This window comes from Pteropus alecto, unplaced genomic scaffold, assembly GCF_000325575.1.
Source record: "Pteropus alecto unplaced genomic scaffold, ASM32557v1 scaffold75, whole genome shotgun sequence".
Classification (NCBI taxonomy): Eukaryota; Metazoa; Chordata; class Mammalia; order Chiroptera; family Pteropodidae; genus Pteropus; species Pteropus alecto.
Genome location: NW_006440638.1, coordinates 27637674 through 27665598, shown reverse-complemented (window position 1 = coordinate 27665598; position 27925 = coordinate 27637674). Strand labels below are relative to the sequence as shown.

At 36.5% G+C, this 27925-nt stretch overlaps 1 protein-coding gene across 4 annotated transcripts in view; it reads right to left on the bottom strand.

The window, feature by feature from the left end:
* GRM7 (glutamate metabotropic receptor 7) overlaps nt 1-27925 on the bottom strand; it is a 769756-nt gene that overhangs the window by 50209 nt on the left and 691622 nt on the right. For all 4 annotated transcript variants that reach the window (XM_006917568.1, XM_006917569.1, XM_025050835.1 and 1 more), the window contains one exon: nt 4245-4491. In XM_006917568.1, the coding sequence (XP_006917630.1) occupies nt 4245-4491 (247 nt within the window). The remainder of the gene's footprint in view (nt 1-4244; nt 4492-27925) is intronic.

Genomic DNA, 27925 nt, shown 5'->3' with positions numbered 1-27925 from the left:
CTATCCAAATTAGATCAGGTTCTTCTGATCCTCTAGCAGCAGAAATCTTGTTTGTATAAACAAAATTTCAATAAGTAGCTGAGCCACCCCCCTTAAACCCTCTTCTGTTTTACAGTCAGGGCAGAAACCAAGTATGGGCCCAACTCTGAATATTAATATGTTAATTATACTTTTTGTACTGATACTTTTTGTTTATTCCATACAGAAGTTCCCCCGCCCCCAATAGATGGCATTTTAACTGGAGAAGTAACCTAAGAGAAAATTTGAACTTCTTGGGAGAAGATCAGGCTGTGCTGGGGCGATTTTAATTTTGGCCCATATTAAGCCAGCAAGCAAATTTGTTTTTATGCAGACGTGTAGTTGCAGTGTGAAGTTGGATGAGTAAAAGCATGTATGCACCAGATGGCAAGCTGCAGTGATGGAGCAGAGCTGTTAAAAATGAAAACACTGAAGATTGAAATACATTGAGACTAAGTGTTTAGAGCAACAATAAATATAAGGGGAGATTTCTGTTCATTATTTACTTTGTAGCTCATACTATAAACTTCCTCTCACATTTCCTTCCTCAGAGACTAGTGTACAGAATTTCCCCTTTGGAATTCTCCAGGTGCCTGGTCTGTGCTTTTGTTTGTTTCTTTTTAACCAGACAGCTTACTTTCAGGAAACAATTTCTTTGTCTCTGTTACTGAGGTTTAAAATTTGAGATAATTCAAGCTATATTTGGTATTAAATAAATTCTACTAATAACATTCTTTCTCACCGAAATAGCCTTGTCTATTTTTATTAGTTGAATTTTTCACTACTACTCTTTGCCTTCACACATACATTTTTGCATTGCTAGGAACTGGTTTTCCAAGTATAATTGCTACCTGTGATATCACCCTTTCCTTATTAGTGGCTCCTTTTGGATCATTTAATGTAACTCTTTGTACTTTGGTCTCATGCCAAATGTTTCATTTCTTTCAATTGACTTTGTCTCAGATCAGCATTACTACTCAAACTTTGGAAGTTTATTTCCAATAGGGACTCAGATTGAGTGTCCTCAAATGAAATCCTTGTCTATTAAGATATATTAATTTGTAGAGTTGTGCTGTCCGAAACAGTAGCCACAGCCACAAATGGCTATTTATTTAAAATTAAGTAAAGTTGAAAGTGTACTTCCTCATTAAGTTGTCATATTTCAAGTGCCGAATAACCACACATGGCTAGAACATTTCCATCATTGCAGAAAGTTCTGTTGGACAGATTTCATGTGGATAAATTCTTTAGATTCCTCTTTGAGACTTTTGAAAGCTGGGACATCAGAAACCCCAATGTTTGGAGGTACGTGAATCTCCTCCTATGAGTCAGCAAATATCTAGTCAAATTGTTTATGGTATTTCAGAGAGTGTCTACACAAATCCAAAAAGAACTAAAACAATTTTTCAAGATCTTTTGGGTTGATTACGAGACAAAGGTTCTATTTGATTTCATTTTTTTACCCCCGAACTGTTTGTGTAGACACCAAAACAACAATAATTACAAAACTCAAAACTTTTTCAAGGGAAGGGCACCCAATGAATTCCAAATGGACTAATTCTTGTGATTGATATAGGTAATAAGATATTTGGATTTTTGAGTTAGCAGGATGAGGCTACCTGGGCAGCCGTCCTTGAGCTCAGGTTACTCCTGTCTTAGTAGACAACACTGCAAGTACATTTCACCACACATTTAACTAAAGAGTCTGCCACAACACATCATTATATTCTTTATATGCAAGCTGCATTACCAACTGAGGAAGCCAATAGAGTAATGACTATGTTGGAGTTATGACATGCCACACACGTTCTAAGAAATGGCAGCAAAGAGAAACAAGCAAGGATTTGGGAGTCAGACCTGGGTATCAGTCCAACCTCTGCTGCTAACTAGATGTGCGACTTAGTTAACTTCACTTAATCTTGCTAAGCCTGGGTTTCTTCAGTAAAATGAGAATAACCTCCATTCTACAGAGTTACTGTGAGGAGTAAGATGGTCCACATAACACCCTGCATAATGCCCATTTCAAAAGATAGTTGATGTGAGTATTATTATTAGTAGTAATAGTAGTGTTAGTGTTGATATTAGCCTTTTAACAGCCATCATTAGACCCCAAACAGCCTCAACAAGGATAGAACCCAATCATTAAAAGTTAACAACAGTAGAAATGTCGTTTCAAGCTAATTAATGATTTTTTAAGTAGTATAGTACTGTATAGTCCAAATTATAAACTTCTAATTTGGTCATTTTTTTTCAAGACATATAGACTTTTGACCATATATTTTGTTTATTAACTTTGGACATATCTAGTTCAGTGTGTGTTTGTGTATATGTATAGATATAAATGTAAAACTCTTATTGGAATGCCTCCAGGATAAGTGTTTTGTGAAACGCAAATCTGACAAGCAGTTCTAGAATGAAATTCTACAGAAGTAAAAATATCAGGTATATTTACCGATACCAGTATAATCATAAATAGATACAAAGGTATGTTCATGGAAATATTTCTTATTGTAAATCGGTTCCATCTATTTCCTGGTGTTCAGTATGCCTTTAACTGCACCATCATATCTATATAACAAAACATGCTGAAATGCACTTTTAGGCAAGATTTTTGTCTCTCAGGAATGGAAGGGAATTAATGCTTAACTGATCTATTTTCTAGATGCGTGGTTTTTTTAATGGCATACTTATGGCAGATATTATCTCCATTTTGTACATGAAACTGTGGAGCTTTAGAAAAGCTCAGTGATTTTCAAAGTCACACAGCTAGTAAGTAGAGTGGCTTGGATTTGAACCCAGATCTGTTTCAGCCCAAAGCCTCTTCCTATGTTACATTGACTACCACATCAATTCGCCAGCCACTTCTGTCAATTGACGATTTGCTCTGAAAACACAAGAACAGAGCCTCTACATTCAGTCTGGTTCTCCTTTCTTTCGGGGTGATCCTTCTCCTTCTTCCCTCTTGTCCCAGAATCTCTTCTATTGAAAAGTCAAAGCGAAGTCCACCGTGTTATTAATGAGCCTTTGATGCCTTATCTATTCTATGTATTTTTAAAGTGTCTCACTATATTCAGTCAACCAGCTATTTAGAAATGGAGATAGGCCAAGATCATGAATCTCTGCACAGTTTTTGTCAGGATCAAAATTCTTAGCTTCTTGGTTTGTAAATATCTCCCTCTTACTTGCAGAACATAAAGGATTACCTTAAAGTATTTAGAAAAGGAACTCATTTTGCTCGGCAATACACTCTTGGCTGCTATAAAATCAGCTCATAACTGAAAAATATGTCTTGAATGACTTAATGGATGACCTAAATTTCCTTCCACTTTAAAAACAGCAAGTAACATGAACACTTGAATCTGCCTCATTCTACTGAAACTGGTCAAAATGTTTCTGTAAAACAAATCCTAGAAATCTTATTTTTAATTTGAAATTTTCTCTTCCCACCATAATATTAGTAAAATTGGCAATTGGGACTTCTATCCATTTAACCTCTGGATAATTTTTTTTATGCCCATCTTCTTTGAGGTCATTTTCGGGAGTACCAAAGGACATGCAGGGTTTACAAATATGCCATGTAGTATATCAAATCTGACTTTTAATCCCACCCCTTTTTTGGAATGGAACTCTTTCCAATGGTTTGGTTGATGTCTTTCCCATATGGGGATGCCATTTGCATGGTGGTGTCTAGGCCTGTATATTTAGAAAAAAGTTTGCCAAGGTGTTTTTGTTTCTAGAAGGCTTGCTTAGTAAAGAAACATAACTTTCTCCACATTCGTGTTCAAGTAGAAAGAAGTTATGCTTCCAAAATCCTTAAATATTCCAATTTCATTCCTACTGCTCGAGTTCAATCAGGTATTGAAGTTTCCATAACAGGAAGCTGTTCCCCTAACAGGAAGGGAGCACCAGTGGTGGCTCATAACCTGACAGCTGTGTTTATGTCAATTGGAGGGATTGGTACCAAAGGACAAGAAGCAAGAGGAGGGGGAGGTTTCACACTTCTGAAGCAGCATCTCTAAAAGCTTTTTACCAACAGAGAAAAAAAGAAAATGATGGCAAGAATAAGGCAAAACTCTTAAAAGCAAAAGTTAGCATTCATCAAGGCAACTCAGTCAATAAGAAGAGAATGGGTACAGGTTTTCTTCAAAGAAAGGCAAGCGCACACCACATTTCCCAGAGCTTCCTGATGCAGGATGAGAAGATGAAAGGAAAGGAGTATTACTTACTGTTTGGGTCTACGTTTTCACAGAGTTCTGTCTTTGCCTCACCGTTGGGTCTGTCACTTGTTTTGTGTGACAGCCGTGATGACATGGTGGCTGCTGTGACTACTGCCTTGAAGCTTCGCTTCCGTTTCTGGACATTGAGTTCAGGGTGGAAAATGATGATGTACACTTTCGGCATGTATAGCATCCCCAGCGCCACTGACGCACTTAGGTTCATGGAGATTGTAAGTGTGGTAGTTTGTATGTAGAGCTAGGAGACACAACACACAAGACACTATTACAAATAAAATGACTGCAGAGTGAGTCTAAACACTCAATGTGATGTCAAGAATGACTATGGCTAGGAGAGAAAGCATAACAATCTCCAGGGTGTTCTGATAAAAAAAAAAAAAAGACAGAATAAATCTGAACATTTATTGTAGAGTTTATGCATATATTAATTGTTTGAATGCCACTGGGAGAATACATGTGCATGCTTGGCACTGGAGAAGTCTCCTACGTAGAAGTTCAGGGCACACCTATAATCAGATTTGAAGTACCTTTAGTCAAATGGCAGTTGAATACAAAGACATGAAGATCATAGAAATCTGTCATCCTCCCTACCTATACAAAATGATTAACTCTACATGATCTCTTGCTGCACAGAGACTCTGGGACCTTATTTGAAAGGACATTATGTCAATAAGTCTCTTTTTGTATTGTTTTTTAAAAGTGTTCACCTTCGCCATACCTACAATGTAGTGAGTTGAGTTTCCCTTGTTGTTTAATTCTGATTAAAACAAAACAAAACACATCAGTGGCAAGGGACCTAGATTTAGTGATACTGTCTTGACCAGTCTCTTTCCATTGATGATTTGCTAATAGGATGTACAACCTCCTTCCGATATTGTGTTATTTGTAGTTTAAATGGTGCTCTATAACTGCCCTTGTTTCCTTTTGCTTTCTTGAGAAATCTGGAGCAACCACTCACTTACTGTTCAACATGTTCAAAATTATTGTTTTGCCTAAATTTGGAAAGATGAACGTTGAAGGCGTGGGGAATTGTCAGATCAGCGAGGAGAAAACTATAGATAACTCCCGTTGGTCTAGTTGTGTTTATGAAGTGCCCTGTCATGATCCAGAACTCCACACACATTTAGGTATATCTGTGTTTTCTATGACTTGTAAAGGCTAGATTAAATGTGAGGTGATGGATGTGTTAGTTAACTTGAGTATGGTAATTATTTTGCAGTGTATATGTATATTAAATCATCGTGTTTTATACCTTAAAAAATCATATAGCCTAAATATATCCAATTTTAATTGGTCAATCAAATCCCAATAAGGTTAGAAATAAACAGGTACATAGGTAAATAAATTTCAATTAAATTTAAAAAATATAAATTAGCTATCATGGCCTTTTATGTCAGTGGAAAGCTTAATTCCCTGAGAATTGATTGGTCATGGTTTTCCACTGCTGTCTTTGCATTGATCTGAGGATAAAATCTCCATCTTTAATGGAGTCTATAAGGCCCCAAGTGGCCTGCCCCTGCCTACTTTTTCAGACTAATTTTCCACCAGTTTCTACCTCCCTGTCTCCCCAAGGCATCATCCATATGGACACTCCTTCAGGTCTTAAAGATGCTGTACTCATTCAATCACAGAACCTTCATACATGCGCACATGTGGTTTTCCTTATTCTTGTTTTCCTCTGCATGGAATGTTCTTCCTCTGCTTCTTAGAACATCCATCCAGGCTGCCTCAAGTCTAGGCTATCTCTTTAACTTACATGCCCTCAAAAACATCTTTTCTTTAGATCACTGGTTTCCGTTTGTAATGATAAACCCACAACCCTGATCATTTGACCATCTGTCTCCCCAACTAGGCCATAGGTTCCACAATGGCAGGAACCAGTGACTGTGGTGCATCTTTGTGTCTGCAGTGATGGCAAATAGTAGGCTCTTAATAAATGTGCGATGAATGTGTTTGTTTATTGGATACCTTTTCCTACCAGGGGTCAAACAGGCTTTTTCCAAATATATTACAAGAATTTCCATCAGACCTATTGGCTGACTGGACATTTACAATCTTATTTCTTCAAACTGAGGCCCCAGTGAAAAATTAAGAAACTTTTCTACCTCATCTAGAAGGAATAGAGTTTTCCAATAAACATTAATTTGAATGTGTATGTCCCTGAATGGTTTAAAGGAGCTGCCAGCTGCTAACTGTATAATACGTAAGAATATAATTTAGAAAGCTAAAACAATATTGAATTAATGATCCTTTTGGTTGTGAATTAGACCATATTTTAAAAGCTCATCTTTTCCTATTAGAATACCTTTAAACTTTCAACTCTATTCTATCCTGCCAGCCTACACCATTCAAGAAAGGCTTACTGTGGTCACAAGGCTTTATGAACCAAAGCAATGTTTTTTCCTTCCCTCATGGCCACTGCTGCCACCATACTAATGAGAGCTTTGCAAACCATGGATTAGCCAGTCCCAGAAAGAAAGAGGTATAAACTGACACCTGGGATCTTAGGTGTTGTTTCTGTTTCTCCGCTCATAAGCAAGTTTTGCAGTTGAGGAGATTGTTCATAGTTTATTTTTCTTTAATTTATATGTAACTTTAGATTATATATGTACACATACTTATATATATAGGTACATGTCTGTGTGCCTATATTTCTTAACAAAGTCTACTTAGCAATTTAAGACTCTAAAAGCATTGCTTTTTATATTATGGAGTGTTACATTTCATTATTCTTCTCAAGCTAGAGCCCACTGAGGCTGATGTTTTGTTTTGAAAATTTTGCAGTCTCTGGTGACACTTTAAAAGTATGTGAAAACCAACATGAATTCCATTGACCAAATTCCTACTCCCCCAAATCTTCTTTACACAGCATAGTAGTTAAAATGAGTTAAAGTTAGAGCTAGTATATCTGAGTTCAAGTTGCATTGGCTAGTTCCATCATCTTGGACAAATAAATTCCTTTGTGCCTCTCTGTGCCTCAGCTTCTGCACTTGTAAATGGGGATGATAAAGTTGGTACCCACCTGATAATGTTGTCTGGATGATTAAATGAATTGGTACTTGCAAAGCGCTTAGGATAGAACCTAACATATAGTAAGTACGGTAAGTCCTCAACATTGTCGATAGGTTCTGTGACTAAATGAAACTAAGCATAACGAAACCCATTTTACCATAGGCCTATTGATATAGACAAGAGTTAAGTTCCTATGCCATCCCAACAGTGTTACAGCAAAACAACATTGAGTGAAACACCATTATTCGAGGACCTGCTGTGCTACAAAATTATCATAAAATTAGTATAAAGGTATAAACATACGAAGGCTCCAGTTTCCAGACACCCCAGAGAGATCCAACCCCACTAAGCCCCAGGATGGGAACTAAGTCACTGTTTCTTTGCTCTTCAGAGGCTCACCTCTCCACTCTGAGTTTTCATACAGCATCTCCTTTAGTACATTCTTTTAGTAAACTGCAACATATGTGTCTTTAGTCTCATAGCTATCCTGATGCTAACTGTAAAATGCATTACCCTGTTTAATCTTGGGTATTTCACACCATTTTATTTTATCTTTAGAGATGTAAAGGTGTTGATGTTCATTACTGGTCCCTTTCCTCAAAGCACAGGTGTCTTTACACAGGATTTCAGAGATCAAGCCTCTCCCCAGGGCTGGCCTTCAGTCTCATTCCATTCCAGTTGGCATCCCCAGTGGAGAGGAGTCACCCCACCTTGGTTAATCTCTGAAGGCCCAGGCTTCTGAGAAGGATACAAACTGCTCTGTAATTTCTGTGTTTTGATAATTAAGCCTTAATTTTATCATGAACCCAAATGAATTTCCAGAATCCAGTTTCTGCTGCTTGGTTGAATGTGGCTTTTCTAACACCTGCCATGTATAATCCCAGTTTATGTAACTAAATGACATTTAGAAAGGGGATTCAGAGTCAAGCCAACAAAGAGCTTTGCACAATATTCTAGAGTAGTAATTTTCTTAAAGTCTGATGCATGGAATCCTTGGCTATAAATATTTTCTCTGTTTCCTTATTCATAAAATGAAGATAATAATTGTACCTACCTCATATGGTGATTTTGAAGATCTAACAAATATGCGAAAAGTGCTTAGCAGATGCCTGGGAAATAAGTACCCATGAAATGTTAGCTGCTAATATTTATATTCTGCATCATATTTATTTATATTAGGTTATTGGGTTAGATCTCAAGATAAGGCTTCTTCTGTAGTTATTTTCATATATTTTAAATGTTTTACATATATCTTATTGATTAACTAGGTTGTAGCATCTAAAACATCTATTCATATCTTGTCTGGTTGAAATGTACCAGCTGAAACGACTCCATGCATTTTCTCATCTTAGTCTAAAAGTTCATTGTTAAATAAAACGTGAATTTATATCATGAGATTCCATTGTTGCTTTGTAAGTAGGTGTAGCAGTACTTAGGGTTAGTTGAGTTCTATTTCTCTAACTTTTAATTGCTAAGGTACTAAGAAATTTGAAAACTTATTAGCTACTGCTCATGAGCAAACTGAAATTTGTCAGTTCTTCTCTGTAAGTTTCAGAATCATTTTGGTTGAAGATTATTTTGAGAGATTTCAAGGCAAGCTGTTAATAGTTTTAATTGTGACAAGTTTTAAATTTCGAAAATCAGAGTATTCTCAATACTGTCCAGATAATAAAAAGAAAAAAAAAATCACAAGGCACATAGATAGATGTAAAACTAGATCAGGAAAAACCCAGTTTCAGATTTTTGAGTTCATCAAAATAGTCTCATCATTACTAATGATGTCTTTAATAAGAAGTATATACTAAAAAATGAACAATATACTTGTACTAATGAATTATCACCTTGATCTGTATAAAAATTTAATTAAAAAAATAATTCAGGGGATGTTTGGTGGTATCAAACTATTGATATGAGATAATTAACACATGATCACATGTAAATTCACTGTTGGTTGTATTTTCAGATAGGCTATGTAAAAGATAGCCTACTTTGCCATTATTTGTGCATTCATTCACTTATCTATTCACCTTTTTTATGGAGATATTACCAAGTGCCTGCACTGGCCCATGCTTCAGGCACACCATTGTGAAGCTGGTGGGCATGATTTGCTTGGAAAATGCAAATTCATCCCAATGAGAATGATATATTAGGGAACAATTTGAGTATAACACAAAGTTCATGTTTACAAATGTGTGATTTCTCCCACAAGAAACACTAGATGAATGCAGTAAACTGCACCCAGCTGAACCAAGCTGTGTGGTTCAAAATGCAAACACACGCCCATGCCTCAAACATCTGCCAATTTCACAATTTCACAATGAATCACAAGCAGCAATACTTTTGGCACCTGCTTCCATGAGCAAACTTCAAATCTCTTTTTTTTTAAGGTAAAGTACTACATTTATTGTGATATTTATGTATTTCTTAGCCATTTAACATGCATAAAAACCATGCTACCATTTTAATTAGATTTCTACCCTCTTTTTAATTGTTGCTGTTTTGAGTGTTATGTCCCTAACCCAAATTTTCCCTTAAGTCCCGTGTTATTACCCAATATTGCATAGCATAGTGATTTTTAAAAACACATGTCACATTATAGCAGAACTGACTGCATAATAAACACGATGCCTGCCATAAAGTATGTACTTATTAAATTCTGGTCGAACTAAACGTTCAACACTTGAAGCAAGTATTATGTATGATCAATATTCTTGGCATTCAAAATTGTTTTTTAAAAAGCTATTATTTGTATTATTCTGTTGTTGTGGTTAGCTATTATTAGTGTTCCTCTGTTTCCTTATTTCTATAGTAGAGATAATAACTACCTATATTATAAGGTTGCTGGGATCAAATAGGCTGGCCATTGTAAAATACATAGAAAAGTGCCCAGCATTTAGCAGCCACTCAATCAGGGGTGTTAGTGTCATTGGTTTATTTATTGGTTATAACATAATTTGTTTTTATGCTGTTCTTTTCCAAGTAATCATAATACATTTTAAAAGAATGATTCTTTAAATGGAATCCACTGACAAACACTTGTTTTAGAAAACAACATCTTGTTCAGTGTACTTCTATTTGGTTTGAAATTCTACTCAAACCCTTATTGTATATGTCATTGACTATTTTATGAGAAATAACCAATTTTTTTTGTGTGTTCCAAAGTGACAGTTTAGAATTGGGACAAGAAAGCTTGAATGCAGTATTTAGGTGAGATAAAAGAAGTTTTATTACACAGACATCCCAAAGTCTGTGTAATAAAAATGAAAAATTGCCGATGCAGACACAGTGAAGAAGCACACATTATTATTTGACAAATATTTGGAACATTCACATGACTAAATTGAAATTAAAGTCCTTGGCAGTTAAGACCAACTTTTTCCATCATCACTACCTGTACCCTTTGATTCTTAATTAGAGTAACCATATTTTTGAGAAAGAAATAATGATACATGGCTGGGAATGGGACAGGATCTTTGCAATCGAGACTCCAGAAGGTCAACATAATGAAGACTTTTGCTTATTTATGACATAATTCATGATGATAAAAGGATTCGGCATAATGGTGAGGAAAAACATGTTAGTTTTTCAGGGTAGAGAAACTTGCATCTTCTAGAAGGATAATGCAACAAAAAGAACAAGATCTTTGTTGTTAGAGCTGATTTCAAATCTTGGCCTTAGATTGTTGGTTGGTGACTTTGGGCAAGTTATTTCACCTCTGGTAAGTGATAGAATCAAAATTAAAACCCTAGCAATTTGTTAGTAGAGTGTTTGATATAAAATCCTACCTCATTCTACCACTATCACGGAGACCTTCTCCTGTTTTGAAAATTAAGGAAAATCATGTGTGAAAAGAGGTTAGCACAGTGCTTGGTATATGTTGGATGCTTAAGAAGTGTCTTTATTAAAGTAGATAACATCATTTTCTGGAGATAATTTTCATGCTATTCTGTATAGACCTGCTGTCTTTGAATAAGGGAAAGATAGGTAGGTAGACAGACAGACGGATAGATAGATAGATAGATAGATAGATAGATAGATAGATAGATAGATAGATAGATAGATAGATAGATAGATAGATAATATACATAAAGAGATGCACACACACACCAAATAGTATGGGACACAGTCTGAACAGATGTCTGGCATAAAATGATAGATAATGAAGGAAACTAGATTATTATTGGACAAGACCTAGTTATACTGTTTTGTTTTTCTCATTTATCTCCAGGCAGACATGATATTAAGCCTATACAGAATTACATTATTTATTTGGATATATGTAAGACAAGTGCTCCAGGTGAATGCAAATCAGTGTCTGGAGCATGTGATTATGTGATGCTTGAAATCACCTACATCTCAGTTCTTCACTCTCCTGACCAGAAGCCTGATACTGTGTTCCCACATAGCATAATCAGAGATGCTGCTATTCCAATTGACCACATCTTGCAAAGTTCAGTGTTTCGCTCTCCATGGCACCCTAATGAACTGCAATCCATCTTGATAGTTCTAGACAAGTCATTTCTGATATCTCTGGGCATGTACAAAAAACCAGCCTACACACACTACATTCTCAGAATCTCTTTCCTCCACCAGCTCTCTGACCCCTCAATTTTGATTTTAAGATTTTCCCCCTCCAACTGAAGGGTAGGAGTTTTACTCTTTTATATAGCCGATACTGGCACCGTTTGCTCTTTTGTATTATCTAAAAGGTTATTTACCATTACTGCTGGTTTGAGAGCACCACAAATGTTAGGTCCCTGCTTTGCGGTGATTTAACATATAAAGGCAAAGCACTTTCCCCACAGACAGCCTGGGGAGACATACTTCTGCCAGATTCCATTGTCTCCCTTTGAATCCTTGGCCATATTTAAGACTAAACCTAACAGCCTTTTTGTAGGAGTCAATGTCAGATTCTGCCTTAGAATGTGAAAATGCTGGCTTGTTCTTCGCTGGAAAATATATCAGGTAATGTGCAATGATGTTCTGTATTCCTTTGCAAGTAAACCAGTGGATAAAAAAAAAAGTCTGAACTTATCCTGTTTCTAAAGTTGTCATTTGAAATATTCTATTTATGTAAGAGCAAAGCTGTCTAATTTTACCACTTTTATAGTTCTAGTAAACATAAAAAGACAATAGTCAAATGAAAATATCGATGTCAAATTAATAGTTAAAAAGAATAGTCAATCTTTGTATTTGTTGGGCACATTCAATGTGTTTTAATTTTAGACTCGTATTTATTGAAGTTGGTCCCCAGAGTGTCACTGACAAAAAGACAATGTCAGACTCTTACCAAAAGGAAATGTGTTCTTATCTCAGCTTTCAAAGCAATTGACAGTGGCTTTTTGTTGAACTTTGACAGGTTTTGATCATCATAATCATCCAACTTTCTCTTTCCTCTTATTAGTTTGGCTATTATTTTTCCTGACCTTTCTCCATTCCTTTTGGCCTATATCTTTCCCTCCTTGTCATTGAGCAATGGTAGCATCATTCCTGCCCTTCAGATATTTCTTTCCCCTTGCATTAGCCTATACTTTTCCCTGTATCATCTTCGCTTCCCTGCTTTTTTACTTCCACTAGTGCGGCCATATATATGTGGATGAAGGCAATCCCCTTAACCTCTGCCCTGACCTCATAGTGTGCTGTGACACCCATTAGTCAATGTGTCAAGTGCTGCCCCTGGCTGAAGGACAAAGCACATCAACAGCTGGAAAGTAGTCTAGCTGAATTGTCCACCCAGGGTAACTGTGTGCTCTACCTCCTCCTCAAGACCCTCAGCAGTGTAATGGTTTATACACAAAAGGAACAAGTAATTGCAATGAGACTGCCCAGAAAATTGTACACAAATAGTTGTTCATTCTCTGCCTCTAAATAGAGCAATGAGAACTCTGAGATTGGGCAAGAAGTAACACCCATCCCACCAAGAAAGAGAGAGGGTGTGAGCCTGGCCAAAGAATAGGGGCTGAGTGGTTCATGGTTTTGCCTTCATTACAAGATGCTTTTTGTTTTAATTTTCTTTCCTAGATCTTGGGTCAGGGATCTTAAAAGTACCATTTCCTGCACACTCACTCTCAAAGACCTACAGTCTGGCCTTCATTTTACTCCTGAGTCTGTCTTCTAAACCTTCCTAGACTCTTCATCAGACCAGAGAGCTATTTTCCAGGTCTCATTTGTCTTTAGAACTCAATGCTGAAGACAGGAGTATCAGGGGCTGCAGCTGTCTTGCTACATTAGCTCAACTTCCCGTCACATTTTGGATAAAGATAAAATCCTAACCATGGCCCAGGGAACTCTGCCTTCCCTTACCTTCTCTAAGCCCTTCAAATGCCCAATTTTTGCTCACTCAAGTCTTCCATGCATCTGCTCCCTTGCCTTAGATGCTGTTCTCACTCTTCTGGCTACCACCTACCTCTTTCATGTCTCACTTCCTCAGGGAGGGCCTCTCTGACCCTCAAGTGTAAACTGTGCCCTTACTCTTTCTTTACACATAGAACAAAATATTTCCCTTTGTTACATTAATTACAATTTGTGATTATTCGTTCATTTGGGTGTTTATTTAATAGTATCCCCGTACAAGACTCCCCATGAGGGTATGGACCATATCTTTCCACTTACTGTAGATAGCTCCTGGAACATGGTAAGTGCTCAGTTCGTGGCAGCAGAACAGATGAATGAATACAATCTAGGAAATACATATTGCACAGCCAGGAGCAGCAGAATTGTAGTCTGGAATTCTGGATTTGGATGCAGGCTCTGCTGCTTGCTGTGACAACTGTGGGATCTTGTGCACCTCGCTTATCCTTTCTAAGCCTGAATATTGATACTCACTAAAGCCCTAGTCAAAATGCTGTGCTGCTTACATTTATGTCTCTGCAGCACCTGACAATATTACCATGTCGAGAGGCTCTTTGGCTCTGAATAATCATAATTGCTTTCCATTTTTCCAGTTATTTTTTCCCTCTAGCTATTTTATTGGCCTCCCTCCTTTCTCCAGCCCTGTGACTGGGGCACATCTCTGGCCCAGTCATGGCGTTCGGAGCTCATAAACAAGGCGATAAAATACAAAGATAAACTGTCCCATGTAATAGATACAGAGCAGGATATTTTGTGGAAATCAGAAAGGGAAAGACTATTTAGAAGCAATCAGATCAAAGGCAGGGGCAATATTTAATTTATCTTTGCATCTTTTTGCCTGGCACTGGGAACAAATTCAATATATGTTTGCTGAATGAGATGGTCTTCACTCGTTTGCTAAATCCAACCCAAATTCAAAGCCATTTACTCATCTCCATCTCACAATTCATCACACCCCACCACCACCAGCCACACTGGCCTCTTTCATGTCCCTAGAATAGTCCATGATCTCTTCTGCCACAGGGCCTTTGCATATGATTTCCCCTTCCCCTGGAATGTTCCCTCACCCTTACCTTGTTCTTCAAATCATCCTTCAGATTTCTACTCAAGCACCATTTTCTCAGACAAGACTTTTCTAAACACAACTATGTAATACCATCCTATTATGAGCTCTCAAAGCAATCATAATGATCCATATTTAAACATTTGTGTGTGCATGTGATATGTATCTATCTCCCCTACTAGGAAACCTGTCTTTTTAGCTCACTGCTGTATCCCCAGAGCCTGGCACTGTGAGTGGCAAGGAACTTAATCGATACTGTTGAGGAAGGAAGGAATTCTCAGGCACACAGAGATCCCATTTGCAGTCTTTGGCTCCATCTCTACCTTTATCCCAGAGATTTGACTCAGAAGGAAACCTTACATGAAGGAGAATGAATATGTGAGATGTTCCCATAGGTTTACATTCCCTGTAAGTGGTACTTCCAGAACTGACCCAAGAGAGGACTAGACTTTATTGTAATGGGGATTGCTACCTGCATTTCCTATGCCCTATTTCATGTGTTCATTAAACATAAAGCAGAACTATCAATAATGACTACTGCAGAGCCTAAAGCAACAATAAAAATCAACAGCCCTGCCTCTGTTAAAAGAACTGGAGCTTTTCTTTCAAAATCCTTGTGTCAAAACACAAGTTAGCACCTAATTGTCTCCTCACAATAAGAGAAAAAAAAAAAAAAATGGTTGCCTGAACCAGGGTTTAGGCATTTAATTTTTTTTTTTTTTTGACAAAAAACTTCTGACATTGACTTAACTAAGACCACATATGCATTTTGTTTTGCAATTCTGGTCCCTCCAACAGTTTTTCAGAATCATCAATAAATATCACTTAACAAAATCCACCTTTACAAAATGTGATAGCTTAGACTAGGGTAATGACAATGAAGAGGACAGTAGGAGATAGATGAGAGCGATATTGGGAGGTGGAAAGAAATCTGACAAGTGGATGGATTAGATGGAAAGGAGTCAAAGTAAGAAAAGAACGAAAGGATCATTTTATATATCTACCTCCTTTAATGCAAACTGCAGGATATTATCCTAAATTACATCAACATTGTACAAATCCCTGAGTGGGTTTGAGCTCTGCTAAAAAAAATTTTTCCACTGCTCCCCAAGCAAGGGACTAGCTAAAACTCTTTGCAAGCAAAATTAATTGATATTTATTGACTCAAGCACAGTTGGATGATGGGCCCTCTTCCAGAGTGCTAGGCTCCAGAAATTTATATCGGCTTCACCTTCCCCAGCCCTGATCAAACCCTGACCCTAATCAAACCTCACAAACCCAGTTTTTACCCATTATTTGCTTTTATCATTAAATTTTTCTCTCTTCAGTCCTCTACCCCACATTTATTCTTATTTGAAATTCACACCCTTCTTTAAAAAAAAAGAATTCACTTTCTTAAAAAGTGCAAAGGAGATCTATAAAATGGTTAAGTAATGAACATCTTTCCACCCCCCCAAAATATCTAGGCTCATGCATAGAACCTTCATAATTTGAGAAAACAATTCTTAGATAAAAGTCTATTGTTTCATCTAACTCTTGAAATGGAACCACATCAAACTTTTATATAATTCCAAGAAAAGTGAATGAAGGAATCTTAATACATAATTTTAAAGGCAAATTCTTTATTCAATCTTGGCTTATGGAATCACCAGACATTTTTTTTTTTTTTTTATGGGAAGGAAGATAAAACATGAAAGGTCTTCTCCATAGTGTACCCAGTGATGTCTACAAAGGTTTCAGGCCCACATATCAGAATACCTTGCAGAAAAAGGTTCTGAGAAGGTTATTTTCACTTACTTTCAAGTAGATGTTTATTACCTGTAATCTAGGGACCATCATCTTTGCCAATCACATGAGGCTGCTGAAACAAACAGGCATCCCACATAACGTTGGAAATGAAGCTTTCCCTCTAAATCCTGACACCACTAATTTTCTTTTTCTCAGAAACTGTTACATCCATCTGGCTGGTTGCACAAATTGGAATATTAAGGGTTATTCTGTAACACTTGCAGTTTCTTCACATTTTACCCTTTATATCCAGTGTGTTACCCAGTTAGCTAATATTATCTGTAAAATATTTATGGAATCTTTTCACTTCTTTTCCCACTGCCTGCACTGTAGTCTTAAATATGTTTTAACAAGTTGATACACATAAGAATAGAGAACAGTGGCTACTATTTGCAAGTTCTCAAGTTTTAGCTGCTGCTGTTATTATTATTATTCACTTTCACATTGCTCATGGGATGCTATAGTAGCATCCCAACTGTTTTATATATCCATTTTTGCCTCCCTCTAAGTAATTCTGCACAGAGCAATCAGAATGATCTTTATAAAAATGCAAATCAGATCACATGATCCTGAAAAACACCTTTCAAAGACTTCCAACTGCCCTGCTGTATCTGGCCTGGTGACATTTCCAACTTCCAAGCCAGTTCCTCTTGAATATGATACATGTACACTGGCATTTTTGAGTGTCCTAAGCTCACATCTAGCAAATGGACTTAGCACCTACATTCTCTCTGCCCAGAGTTTCTTTCTTTCTTTCTATTCTTTTTTTTCTTTTTTCTTTTCTCTTCTTTTCTTTTTTTCTTTTCCTTTTTATATTGATTTCTTTGTCCTTTTGATGTGGCCCTATCACCTGCTTTTTTTTTCTTTTCTTTTCTTTTTTTTCTTTTCTCTTTTCTTTTTTCTTTCCTTTTCTTTTTTCTTTTCTTTTCTTTTTTTTCTTTTCTCTTTTCTTTCCTTTTCTTTTGCCTGAATTTTTCACCCAGGTAACTTCTAAACTCATCTTCTGGCTTCAACACCCACACATTTCCTCTGACAGACTCCACATGACCACAAGGTTCCACCATCTTGAATTTTCTCCTTCCATGATGCTTTCTCACGGCAGCCTGTTCTTTTCATTCATAGTACATGTTAGCATCAGTAATGATCAACAGAGTCATGGATTCATTCACCTCAGCTCTTACTCTCCTACCAGAATTCAAGCTTAATGATATCAGGGATATATCTATCACAAAGAAGGACTTCAAAAAAATTTTTTTGAATGAATGAAGGAGAGCAGTTTTTAAAAAATAATTCAAAAGTAAGGTACAAATATAAGCTTCCTAATGTGTCAAAGTGACTTTCTTTTTGAGACATAAACATATTTGGAGCAGATTTTGGTTTTTAGATTGAATACACTTAGAGACTATTAAGTCAAAATTCTGAGTTTCCAGAAAGGTCACTTGATTGGCACAGGATCACAGTAATTAGGGACAAAAAAAGCTAAAATGTAAGTTGAAATTTTTTTTGACTCTAAAGCTCATTCTACTACTGCACTGATATTCACATCAACTAAAAAGCCTATTTAATAAAAGAGTAAATGATAGAAATGTTTAATTTTTCATTCACCAAGGCTTTAATTGCCAAAGCTTAGAAAAACAAACAGCTCTAAGTATTCTAAAGGGGACTGACAGAAAATGACCATTCTTCACCACGAATTGGATATTTTTGTGAGTGTGTTTTATATTTAAGTCCGTATTTCCTACTAAGAATAATGAGCAAACATCCTCTGCATGCAATTCAAGCTGTATCTAATTTCCTTACCAAATCCAGCTTCTTGTCAAGAGGATGCAGCATTGCTATCTCTCTACCCAGCTGTGCACACATTTATACCCAGGCAGATGCCCCAAATGATAAAAGGTATGCTGGAGCCGGCAGGAAAAAAAGGATGAAAAATAAGTAATAAGCAAATAGAATGTAACTATCTGAAGCATGAACAGGTTGCAATGTCTGATGATTCTGCTGACATGTTTAGGATATGATGACCTGATTGATATGAGAATGTCAAGGGTAGACAAGGAAGCTAGGCATAGAGAAGAAGAGGGGAATTAAGCCACATCAGGAAGGTAAATTAGAATTTTTTGATTCGTAAGTAAACAATGAATGTCCTAGTATCTTTATTGTTTCTTTGTGTGGGAGGGCAGGACTCCTCCCTTCATTCACTGTCTAGCTGTTTAGCTTATGTATAAGATGAAATAAAGGACATTTGGCAATTTGTCTCGATGCGGGGACTTTTTGTGCATAATGATGCATAAAGAAATATGCTGAAAAGAGACCCAGCCCTGCAGTGGGAAAGGTGTGATTCCTCTATATGTGGACATGTAGAGTGGATCTGAAACATGGACTATCCATACCAGAAGATGGAGACCAAGAGATGACATCCTGGGGAAAGCAAGCCAAGGATATCAGGAAGAGTAATTAAGGGGATGTATTCCCCAATAACCACAAGAGAGAGGTGGCTTGGGGTGGCCTCAATTGGAAAGACCTCCACCTGTCAAGTAGTTGAGGGGATCATTTGACTAAGGGAGAGGAAACTGTTTAGGCTGGGAAATGTGGCTGTAATCTTAAGGAACTGAAAATTTCTACATCTTTCTGGACTCTGGGAGCCTTGGCTGGCTAATTTTAAGGTGGTTAATAACTATCCCACCTGTTCCTCCCACTATGCTGCTATAATATGAGGCTTACACCCATTAATGATGTTTCAGGATAAGCTTCTTTGACCTTATGGTTAGAAAAGCAATACTCTTTGTGTTAAAGGCTTAGGGCTTACAAAACAGATATCTGGACTCAGGTATCAGAAAACCTGAATTCTAGTTTCTGCTCTGCACTTAATAGTTGTGGAATTTGGACAAGGCCATTTGTAAATATATTTGTGACAGTGTGTTGCTATCTTCACCTTTGAACCCCAGAAACATGTGTCTACTTTCTCAAATAACTTTTTTTAATTAAACTCATAGTCACACCATGAATTGAGGAAAGTTAAGCCATAATTTGAAGAAAATCAGAGTTTTTAAATAATTAGTGTACTTACAATGCATAAAAGTGATGAATGATAATATGTCAATAATTTAATAAGCATTATAAATATTTAGTCATGCATGACTTGTACAAAAAGTATTAACAACATGTAAAAGAACCACAAGAAGCAAGGGGTTATGGATGTAATGCTACACCAGCCAGTGGGAGACCCCTTCAGGACTGAGGGGTTTATTCACCCTGATGCTGGTGAGGTCTTCAGCTCACAACTCTCAGCTGATGGCTCTCTTTTGTAACTGCCTTGGCCGAAAAGACTCATATTGCCTAAGGTTCTGCCTCCTTCCCCAGGGCGGTCCACAGAAAATCACTGGGAGATGCTGGAGTATGAAGGCTCAGCCCCTTGCTCCAAGAGGGGACAGGTGTGAAGGGCAGCTTCAGAGCTCCTCGAAGGGCATCAGCTAAGACCCTGGCCAATGTGCATAACAACCCAACTTCTGTTTGGCCTAATCCTGTTTCTTTTCCTTCTACCTGCTGGTGTTGATACTAAGGGTACCCCCAAATAAACCTGCACCCATGATCCCAGGGAGGCCAACCTGAGACTTGGCCTACCACTTAGAACTCTTAGAGCATTTCAGTTCCAGTCAAAATCAAGAATGTTCTCACTACAATTTGTTGTATAACTCTTTTTGTAGCATGTACCTCAAAGGTCAACTGAACACCTTACAAATTTTATTGCATGTGCTAGACAAAGTCAGCATATCTCAGACAAAACTTATCCTCTTCCCAGAACTCATTTCTCCACTTCTAGTATCTATAAGCCACTTTTCTCTCTTTCACTTTTCATATCCAGATACATGTACATTTTACAAAATGGCAGTATCATTTTAAATACATATTTTTCCCCAAATTTTTATTTAAAAATGCTTTAAATTTTCAGAAACTTTGACCCAGGACAAAGACTATCTGTACCGTCCTCACTGAGACCCAACACTTGTTAATATCTCACCACACTCTTTACTCTCTTTGTTAAACAATTTTAAAGCCATATACATTATGATATTTTATTCTATTTAATTTCTGTATGCATAACCTAAGGAAATGGACATTTTACTATATAATCGCAATGCTGTTATCACACCTAAGAAGTGTAATGATACTTCCATGTCATCTAACATATGATACAAAGTCAAGGTTGCAAAGTCAAGGTTCTCCCATTTTTCCCAAGTCTCATATGATTTTTCTCCAATTCAAAATTCAATTAAGTTTCATGGATTGCCTTTGGCTATGTCTCTTTAGATTCTTATAAACTAAAACAGTCTCCTTGCCTTTGTTTTTAAACTAGCTTTATTGATGTAAATAATGAACCACACATATTTAAAGAATAAAATTTGATATTTTGACACACATAGATGCCATTGAAGTCATCACTACAATCAGGATAGTGAACATATGCATCGCCTCTAAAAGTGTCCTCATGCTCCTTTTTAATCCCTCCATTTTATTGCTCCCCACTCTCTGTCCCAAAGTAACAACTGATCTGCTTTTTGTCACTGTAATTTGCATTTTCTAGAGTTTTATATAAACTGGACTATATAATATGCACTCATATAATATGTTGGGCTTCTTTAATTCAGCATAATTATTTTGATAGTCAATCATATTGTTGAATGTATCAATAGCCCATTCCTTTTTGTTGCTGAGGAGTAATTTGTTAAATGGATATACCACATTTATTTAACCGTTCATCTGTGAATAGACACTTGAGTTGTTTCCAGTATGGTCTATTACAAATAAGGTTATTACGAATATCATACATGAAGCTTTGTATGAATATAGTTTTCATTTTATTTTGAGTAAATACCTAGAAGAGGAATGGCTGAACCATATAGTAGATATATGATTAACTTTTTAAGAAACTGCTAAAATATTTTACGAAATGGCAGTATCATTTTAAATTTTTATCAGCAGTTGGCAAGAATTCTAGTCCTTTCGAATCTTCTCCAAAACTTGGTATAGTGTCTTTTTTAATTTTAGAGATTCTAATATGTGTGTAGTAAAATCTTATTGTCATTTTAATTTACAATTTCCTAATAAGTAGTGATATTCAGTAGATTTCATGGGGTTAATTGCCATTTGTATGTCTTTGGTGACACATCTATTCAAATATTTTGCCCATTTGTTTTTTATTTTTTATTTTCCCCTATTACTAAGATTTGAGTTTTGGAGTCTAGATACTGGACTATTCTTTGCAAAGCTTTTTTCTCTTTGTCTGTGGCTTGTCTTTTCATTCTCTTAATTCTGCCTTTTAAAGAGCAGAAGTTTTTAGTTTTCATAAAGTCCAGTTTTTCAAATTTTTCTTTTCTTGTGGTTTGGTGCGATATCCAAGAAATCTTTGCCTAGCCCAGAGCCAGAAAGATTTTCCCTTATATGCTCTAAAAATTTTATAGTTTTATGTGTTATATTTAATTCTATAAACCATTTTGTGTTAATTTTTTTATATGGTACTAGGTATTAACCTGAATTCATTTTTTTTTTTTTTTGGTAATATCTTTCTAGCACAATTTGTAGAAAAGGTATCTTTATTCACTGAATTATCTTTGAACTTTTGTCAAAAATCAGTTTTTTATACATGTGTGAGTACATATTCATGGACTCTGTTCAGTTTCATTGATCTAGTTGTCTTTACACCAGGATTATCCTATAACTTTATAATTCTTAGAATCTGATAGTGTTACCCCTTCGACTTAGTTCTTTCCAAGTTGTTTTAGCTGTTCTAGTTTATTAGCATTTCCATATGAATTCACTTGTCAATTTCTATAAGAAGGCACTTGTTAATTTCTATAAAAAGTCCTTTGGGATTTTGATTGGCACTGGATTTAATTTATAGACTAATTTGGAAGAATTGACATCTTAACAAAATTGAGCCTTCTAACTCATCAAAATATATATCTCTCCACTTACTTAGGTCTACTTTAATTTCTTTCAACAATATTTTATAGTTTTTAATAAATAGGTCTATCACATTTTGTTTTTTAAGACTAATTTTTTGAAAGATCCCAAGCCCACACCAATATCCTATAAAATGCCCCACATTCTGATTTGTCTGTTTTCTCATAATTAAATTCAGGTCAAATGTCTTTGTCAGCAGTATTTCAAGATTATAGGCACCTGAGTGCATATTGTCAGGAAGTCACAATGTCAGGGTATCCTACTATTGATGATGCTATCTGATCACATGGTTATGATGATGACCACCAGATCTCAGTATTATAAAGACAGTTTGCCTTTGTAATTGGAAAATAATCTAGGAGTTATATATTGAGAAAATTTTTTTTGAAAAGTAGTATTTAATACTTCTATTCTGACATGTGATTGTTTTTATCTGTGTTCTTTTTTGGTAAAGAGAATTCCAATTTTCTGTCTAGATTAGAAAGAATATGCTACTTATTTCCTTACCCCCATTCCCTGAAATAATATACCACTAGGAATAATATGTCACTAAAAAATGTTTCCCTCGCCGTGATTGCTTAGAGGTGGAGATTAGTCTGGAAGAAACCTGAGAAGGGCCCTCAAGATACCCAGATATAGGAAGAGAAAACTCTTATTCTCTTCAAAAATACCTTTTAAGGTGTTGATAATGCACGTTCAGTTCCTATCTCAATGAGATATTGTCACTGTGAAGCCAGCCAGGTTTTGATCAATTGTATACATTTATAAGCTATGAACCAATATATTTTATAGGCCCTCAATAAGCATTAAACAAAAACAGGTGTCTCATATAACAGTGTGTACTACATATGAACAGATGGGGCTTCCAATAGGTGATCACTTTACTACCAGAAGGGATACATTTTAAACTCTGTGAGGAGAATTTATGTATATTGCTTTACTTTGCATCGCACTTAGTGCTATGGAACACTACATATAAAACTAAGATAGTCACAAACTAGCTATTATTGGAGTCACAGAAGATGTCTTCAAATGGGCATTGGGTCCTCTGCTTTAATCCAATGCTCTTGTCTTTCTCTCTCTTAGAATGTCATATCCCATATTTCTGTTAAACACTATGTCCTTCAAACTGCATGCTATACAGTGTACTCCACCCTGCAATGTTTCCTCATTCTTTTACATCCATGAAAACCTGAGTAAAAAAGTGTACTGCAAATTATGGCGAAGCAGCAGTATTTATTTTTGCTCATGGAGAAAATTGCCATGATTCAGCAAGTTAAAAGTTAATGTTCACCTCATTTGTCTTGAATTAGAGCAACTCTTGAAGGGAGACAGCTAGACAGAAATATGAGCAATTCAGACAAAGGAGTATTGAATTTGGGGGTTGATAAAATGGAATTACTTTAACTACTTCAAAAAATTTTAGCTTGCTGAAATTTAAAATCTTTGCTAAAAATGCAAAGAAACATCAAATGCCCCCAGCACTGTAGTTATTTAAAATGTTAGTCTTAACCTTTTAAAAGCTTTCATACCTTATTATTTTTTCACAAATTAAAAAATATCAAAAGGGAAAAGCTGAAATGCATGGAAACAAAAAGTTGATGGAAAATTGCTGGAATAATTTAAAGACTTGAATCTAGGTCACATATTTTATAGTAACTATTTGATAATTTCATTTTATTTGGTGTTTGCCATTCTGTGGACTATGCTATAAATAATGATATGGATTTTCCTAAGACGTTATACTGTTTACAGAATCATTCTCCTCCCGCCCCCAAATATTCCTTTTAAGCTGTCTATGCAGCATTTATCACAGAGGACATCATTAACTTTCTTTATATCAGCTATCTCTCTAAAAATTGAGTCCGTTTCACTGGATTTCATAAATTCCTACTCCTGGGAACTCTTGCTGTGGGTAGCTTTTATTGAATGTCACAGATTCACTGAGTTGACAAGATAAAATGAAGCAAGCCAAAATTATTGCCGACTTCTATTTAGGCAAAAGGATACCAAGTAATGGCAATGGAGCCAATCTCAATTTCTCAAAACCAAATAGTTCAAGTTTCACACAAATATTTTTCCTCCCCTACTTTTTAGAATATTCTCTTCAAAATATGTGTAGTGTGTATTTATTGGGGGTGTTAATACTGTATTGTCTAAATTTATTAAGAATTAGTTCAACGAGGTATATAAAATTTGCCATAGGTCCCAGCAAGGCTTAACGCTTTGAAGGTTCATTTAAATTTTAGGATGTATTTATATGGATGTGTTTACACATACCCATTCTTTCTTCATGCAGCCATAAAGAATGCCTCTTGATATATCTGAATTTGGGAATTATAGAGAAATATATCGTAAACAGCGTTTTACATCCTTGACAATTCTGGCGCAGTTATTATTCTATGGTGAAAGTCTTTGGTGATCTAGCAGGTGTGGAGACACAAACCTGGGGGCAGGGTGGTTTCCCCAGCCTCACTTAGTTGTTTAGTTGGAGCGATCTCTGGAGAAATGAGTGTGCTGTAACTGCCAGCCTGGTTGGTGTATTGAGACTAGCGCTCCCATTCTCATGAGTCAGGGGTGTCCCTCAGGGACCAGCTAATGTAAAGTTTTTCTGACATTCCAAGAGGAGTCATGTGTTCCCTCTATAATCACTGTAATTGATAGTTTATGTATCTGTCTGCCCTCTTCTCCCACCCTCCACCACAGTGGACTTTGAGGCTTTCTGAAGCTTATGTCATTCATTCTGGAAGTCAATCCCCTTAATCTTAATAAGTAACAAAGTGGTGGACACTCACGGTATGTTTATTTGAAACAAAATGGAAATAATTCTTATCTATTTTTCTTCACCTTTATATTTCACAACTCTGCCTTTCCTCAGTGGGAATTAACATCAAGTGAAACCTTTCTCCTCTTCCTAAAGCATGTTCTATCTGCCTTCATACTTCTTCTATGGACTGGATAAACAGCACCCTGTGCACATCGCAAATGAAACTGTCCGAATGTTTATATCTGGGTTTATATCTGATAATAGATTTATCATTTCCACTGATTTATTTTTACCCAAGGTGTTCTGACACCACTAAGGCATGGCCCAAATAATCAATATTCCTTGATTATCTTACCCGCCCCACCCTCCATTTCTAGCTCTTTTTCTTGTTTTCTATTTTCTTAACATTTTTTTCTCATTTAGGGAATTCTAGTGACATTAGAATGGGAGAACTCCAGAATAACACTACCATACACTACCAGTACAAAGGAACTGTAGACTGTAAAGCATATGCTGGTCATTATTTCTGTGGATGTGGGAAGCATAGGAAGTATGTAGGAAGAATAGAAAACAAGCTTATTTTCCTACCCACAGACTTACCATTTCTTTGGCATTTATTACCTGTTCAGATACATTAGCTCATATAAAAATACTGTCGATTTTCTATGTCAGTTTCAAAATATCTCTGTACTTCACCCAAAGTAAATACTTATTATGTTTTCAGTAGCCTAAGTGCTCAAGTGGTATTAGTCAATATGAATTCACTTACCAGCTCAATTGCTAGAAAATTATGCCCATTTTAGGTGATCTAATACTTCACTTGGTAGGAATATCCTGGTATTTTAAGGCAGAGTCTGAAAGCCCCAATTATTTCATTTGTTTTTCTAGGACCTCATCTTGATCTTTTTTCTTTTTTTGTATGTTTCACTTTTTTAAATGACATTTCTTAGGTAATTTACACTTTTAAGTGGAGGCATCAAGTAGCTTGACTCAAATATAAATGAATGCTGATATTTAGAGAGACGGGGTTTAATCTGCCTGCCACAGGATTCATAAAACGCTACCTGCTTTTTCTCTGTCTGTCACCACACACTTTGTATGTATCATTTTATATGTTCTAGGAAACACACTCAGTAACCCACACACATTAATTTATGGACAGCATAAAAATGAAATCTAAAGTAAAGACGTACCCATGCCCTAGAGAATCACCAAGCAATCTCTTTTCAAGTTGCTATCATATGCCAAGGATGGTGCTAGTGGCTCTTACATTATCATCACTTAAATCATCTGAAATAATGTTATCATTCCCTTATTTTGGACTGTAAGTTGAGGTTCTTTATGTAACATAGATATGCTTGCATAGCATATAAGTGGTGTAACCCAGATCTGTCTTACACATGGTTTCTTTATAAAGAAACCATGAAAATGAATACATTTATTTTTGGACTTTTCCTCATGTCCAAAATTTCTGAAGAGGGCAAGGATGAACAGATTTCTATTCACAATGAGACATTCCTCCAGTTAGAACCCATATGGTGCTTGGGGAAAGCAGAAGTTCATCCTTAGCCTCTGTCCTGTTATGAAATCCTCTAACAGCCATAATAATTGGCAAACTGAAGCTGAGGTGATGATAACAGAAGTTTCAACTGAAATCCCACCTAATAGGCACTGCTTCTTTTCAGTGAGGCCCCAAGTCATAAAGGTGCATTCTCAAACCAAGAAGCCAGTTGATAGTTGGTCAGTGCAGTAAATCTAATTGTCTCCCATCCCCAAATAAATATATATTTGAAACCTGTGAGCATGACCTTATTTGGAAAATGGGTCTTTCCAGATATTACTATTAAGGCTCTCAAGACGAGGGTATCCTGGTTTAGGGTGGGCCCTAAATCCAATGATAAGACAAAGGAGAAAACACAGAGAAGGTGTTGTGAACACAGAAGCATAGATTAGAGCAATGTGTCTACAAGTGAAAGAAGCCAAGGACTTCTGGTAGTCACCAGAAGCTAGGGAAGGGGCATGGAACAGACCCTTCCCAGATCCTCTAGAAGGAGCCAACTTTGTCAACACCTTGATTTAGGACTTCTTGTCTTTAAAACTGTGAGACAGTGCATTCCTCAGTTTTTAAACCACTGGGTTTCTGGTAGTTTGGCAACCCTAGGAAATGAGTACAGCCAATCTGTGGCTCATGCAAACCATAAGGGTTTTCATAAACACAGCATCCTTGGGATTGTTTCCTCTTTCTTTTTAACTCCTTCCTTCTCCTCCCTTCTCCTCCCTTCTCCTCCATTCTCCCTCATTCTCCTCCTTCCTTCACCATCTTGGGATGCTATTACATAATACTATATCTTGGGTGGTGGCTTAAACAACAGAAATTTATTTTTCAGAGTTCTGGAGTCTGGGAAGCTCAAAATCAAGGTGCTGGCATGTAGGTTTCACTCCTAGACCTCTTCTCTTGGACTGTAGGTCCCACCATCTCCTTGTGTGCTCACATGACCTTCTCTGTGTGTAAGCAAAGAGAGAGAAGAAGCTCTCTGGTGTCTCTTCTTAAAGGATATTAAACCCTTCATGGGAACCCCACCCTCATGACCTCATCTAATCCTGACTATCTTCCAAAGGTCCCATCTCCAAATACCATCACCTGGGGTTAGTGCTTCAATGTATAGATTTCATGGGAGGGCACAAACATTTAGTCTATAACCCTCCCTTACCCCCTCCTCCTCATTTGGG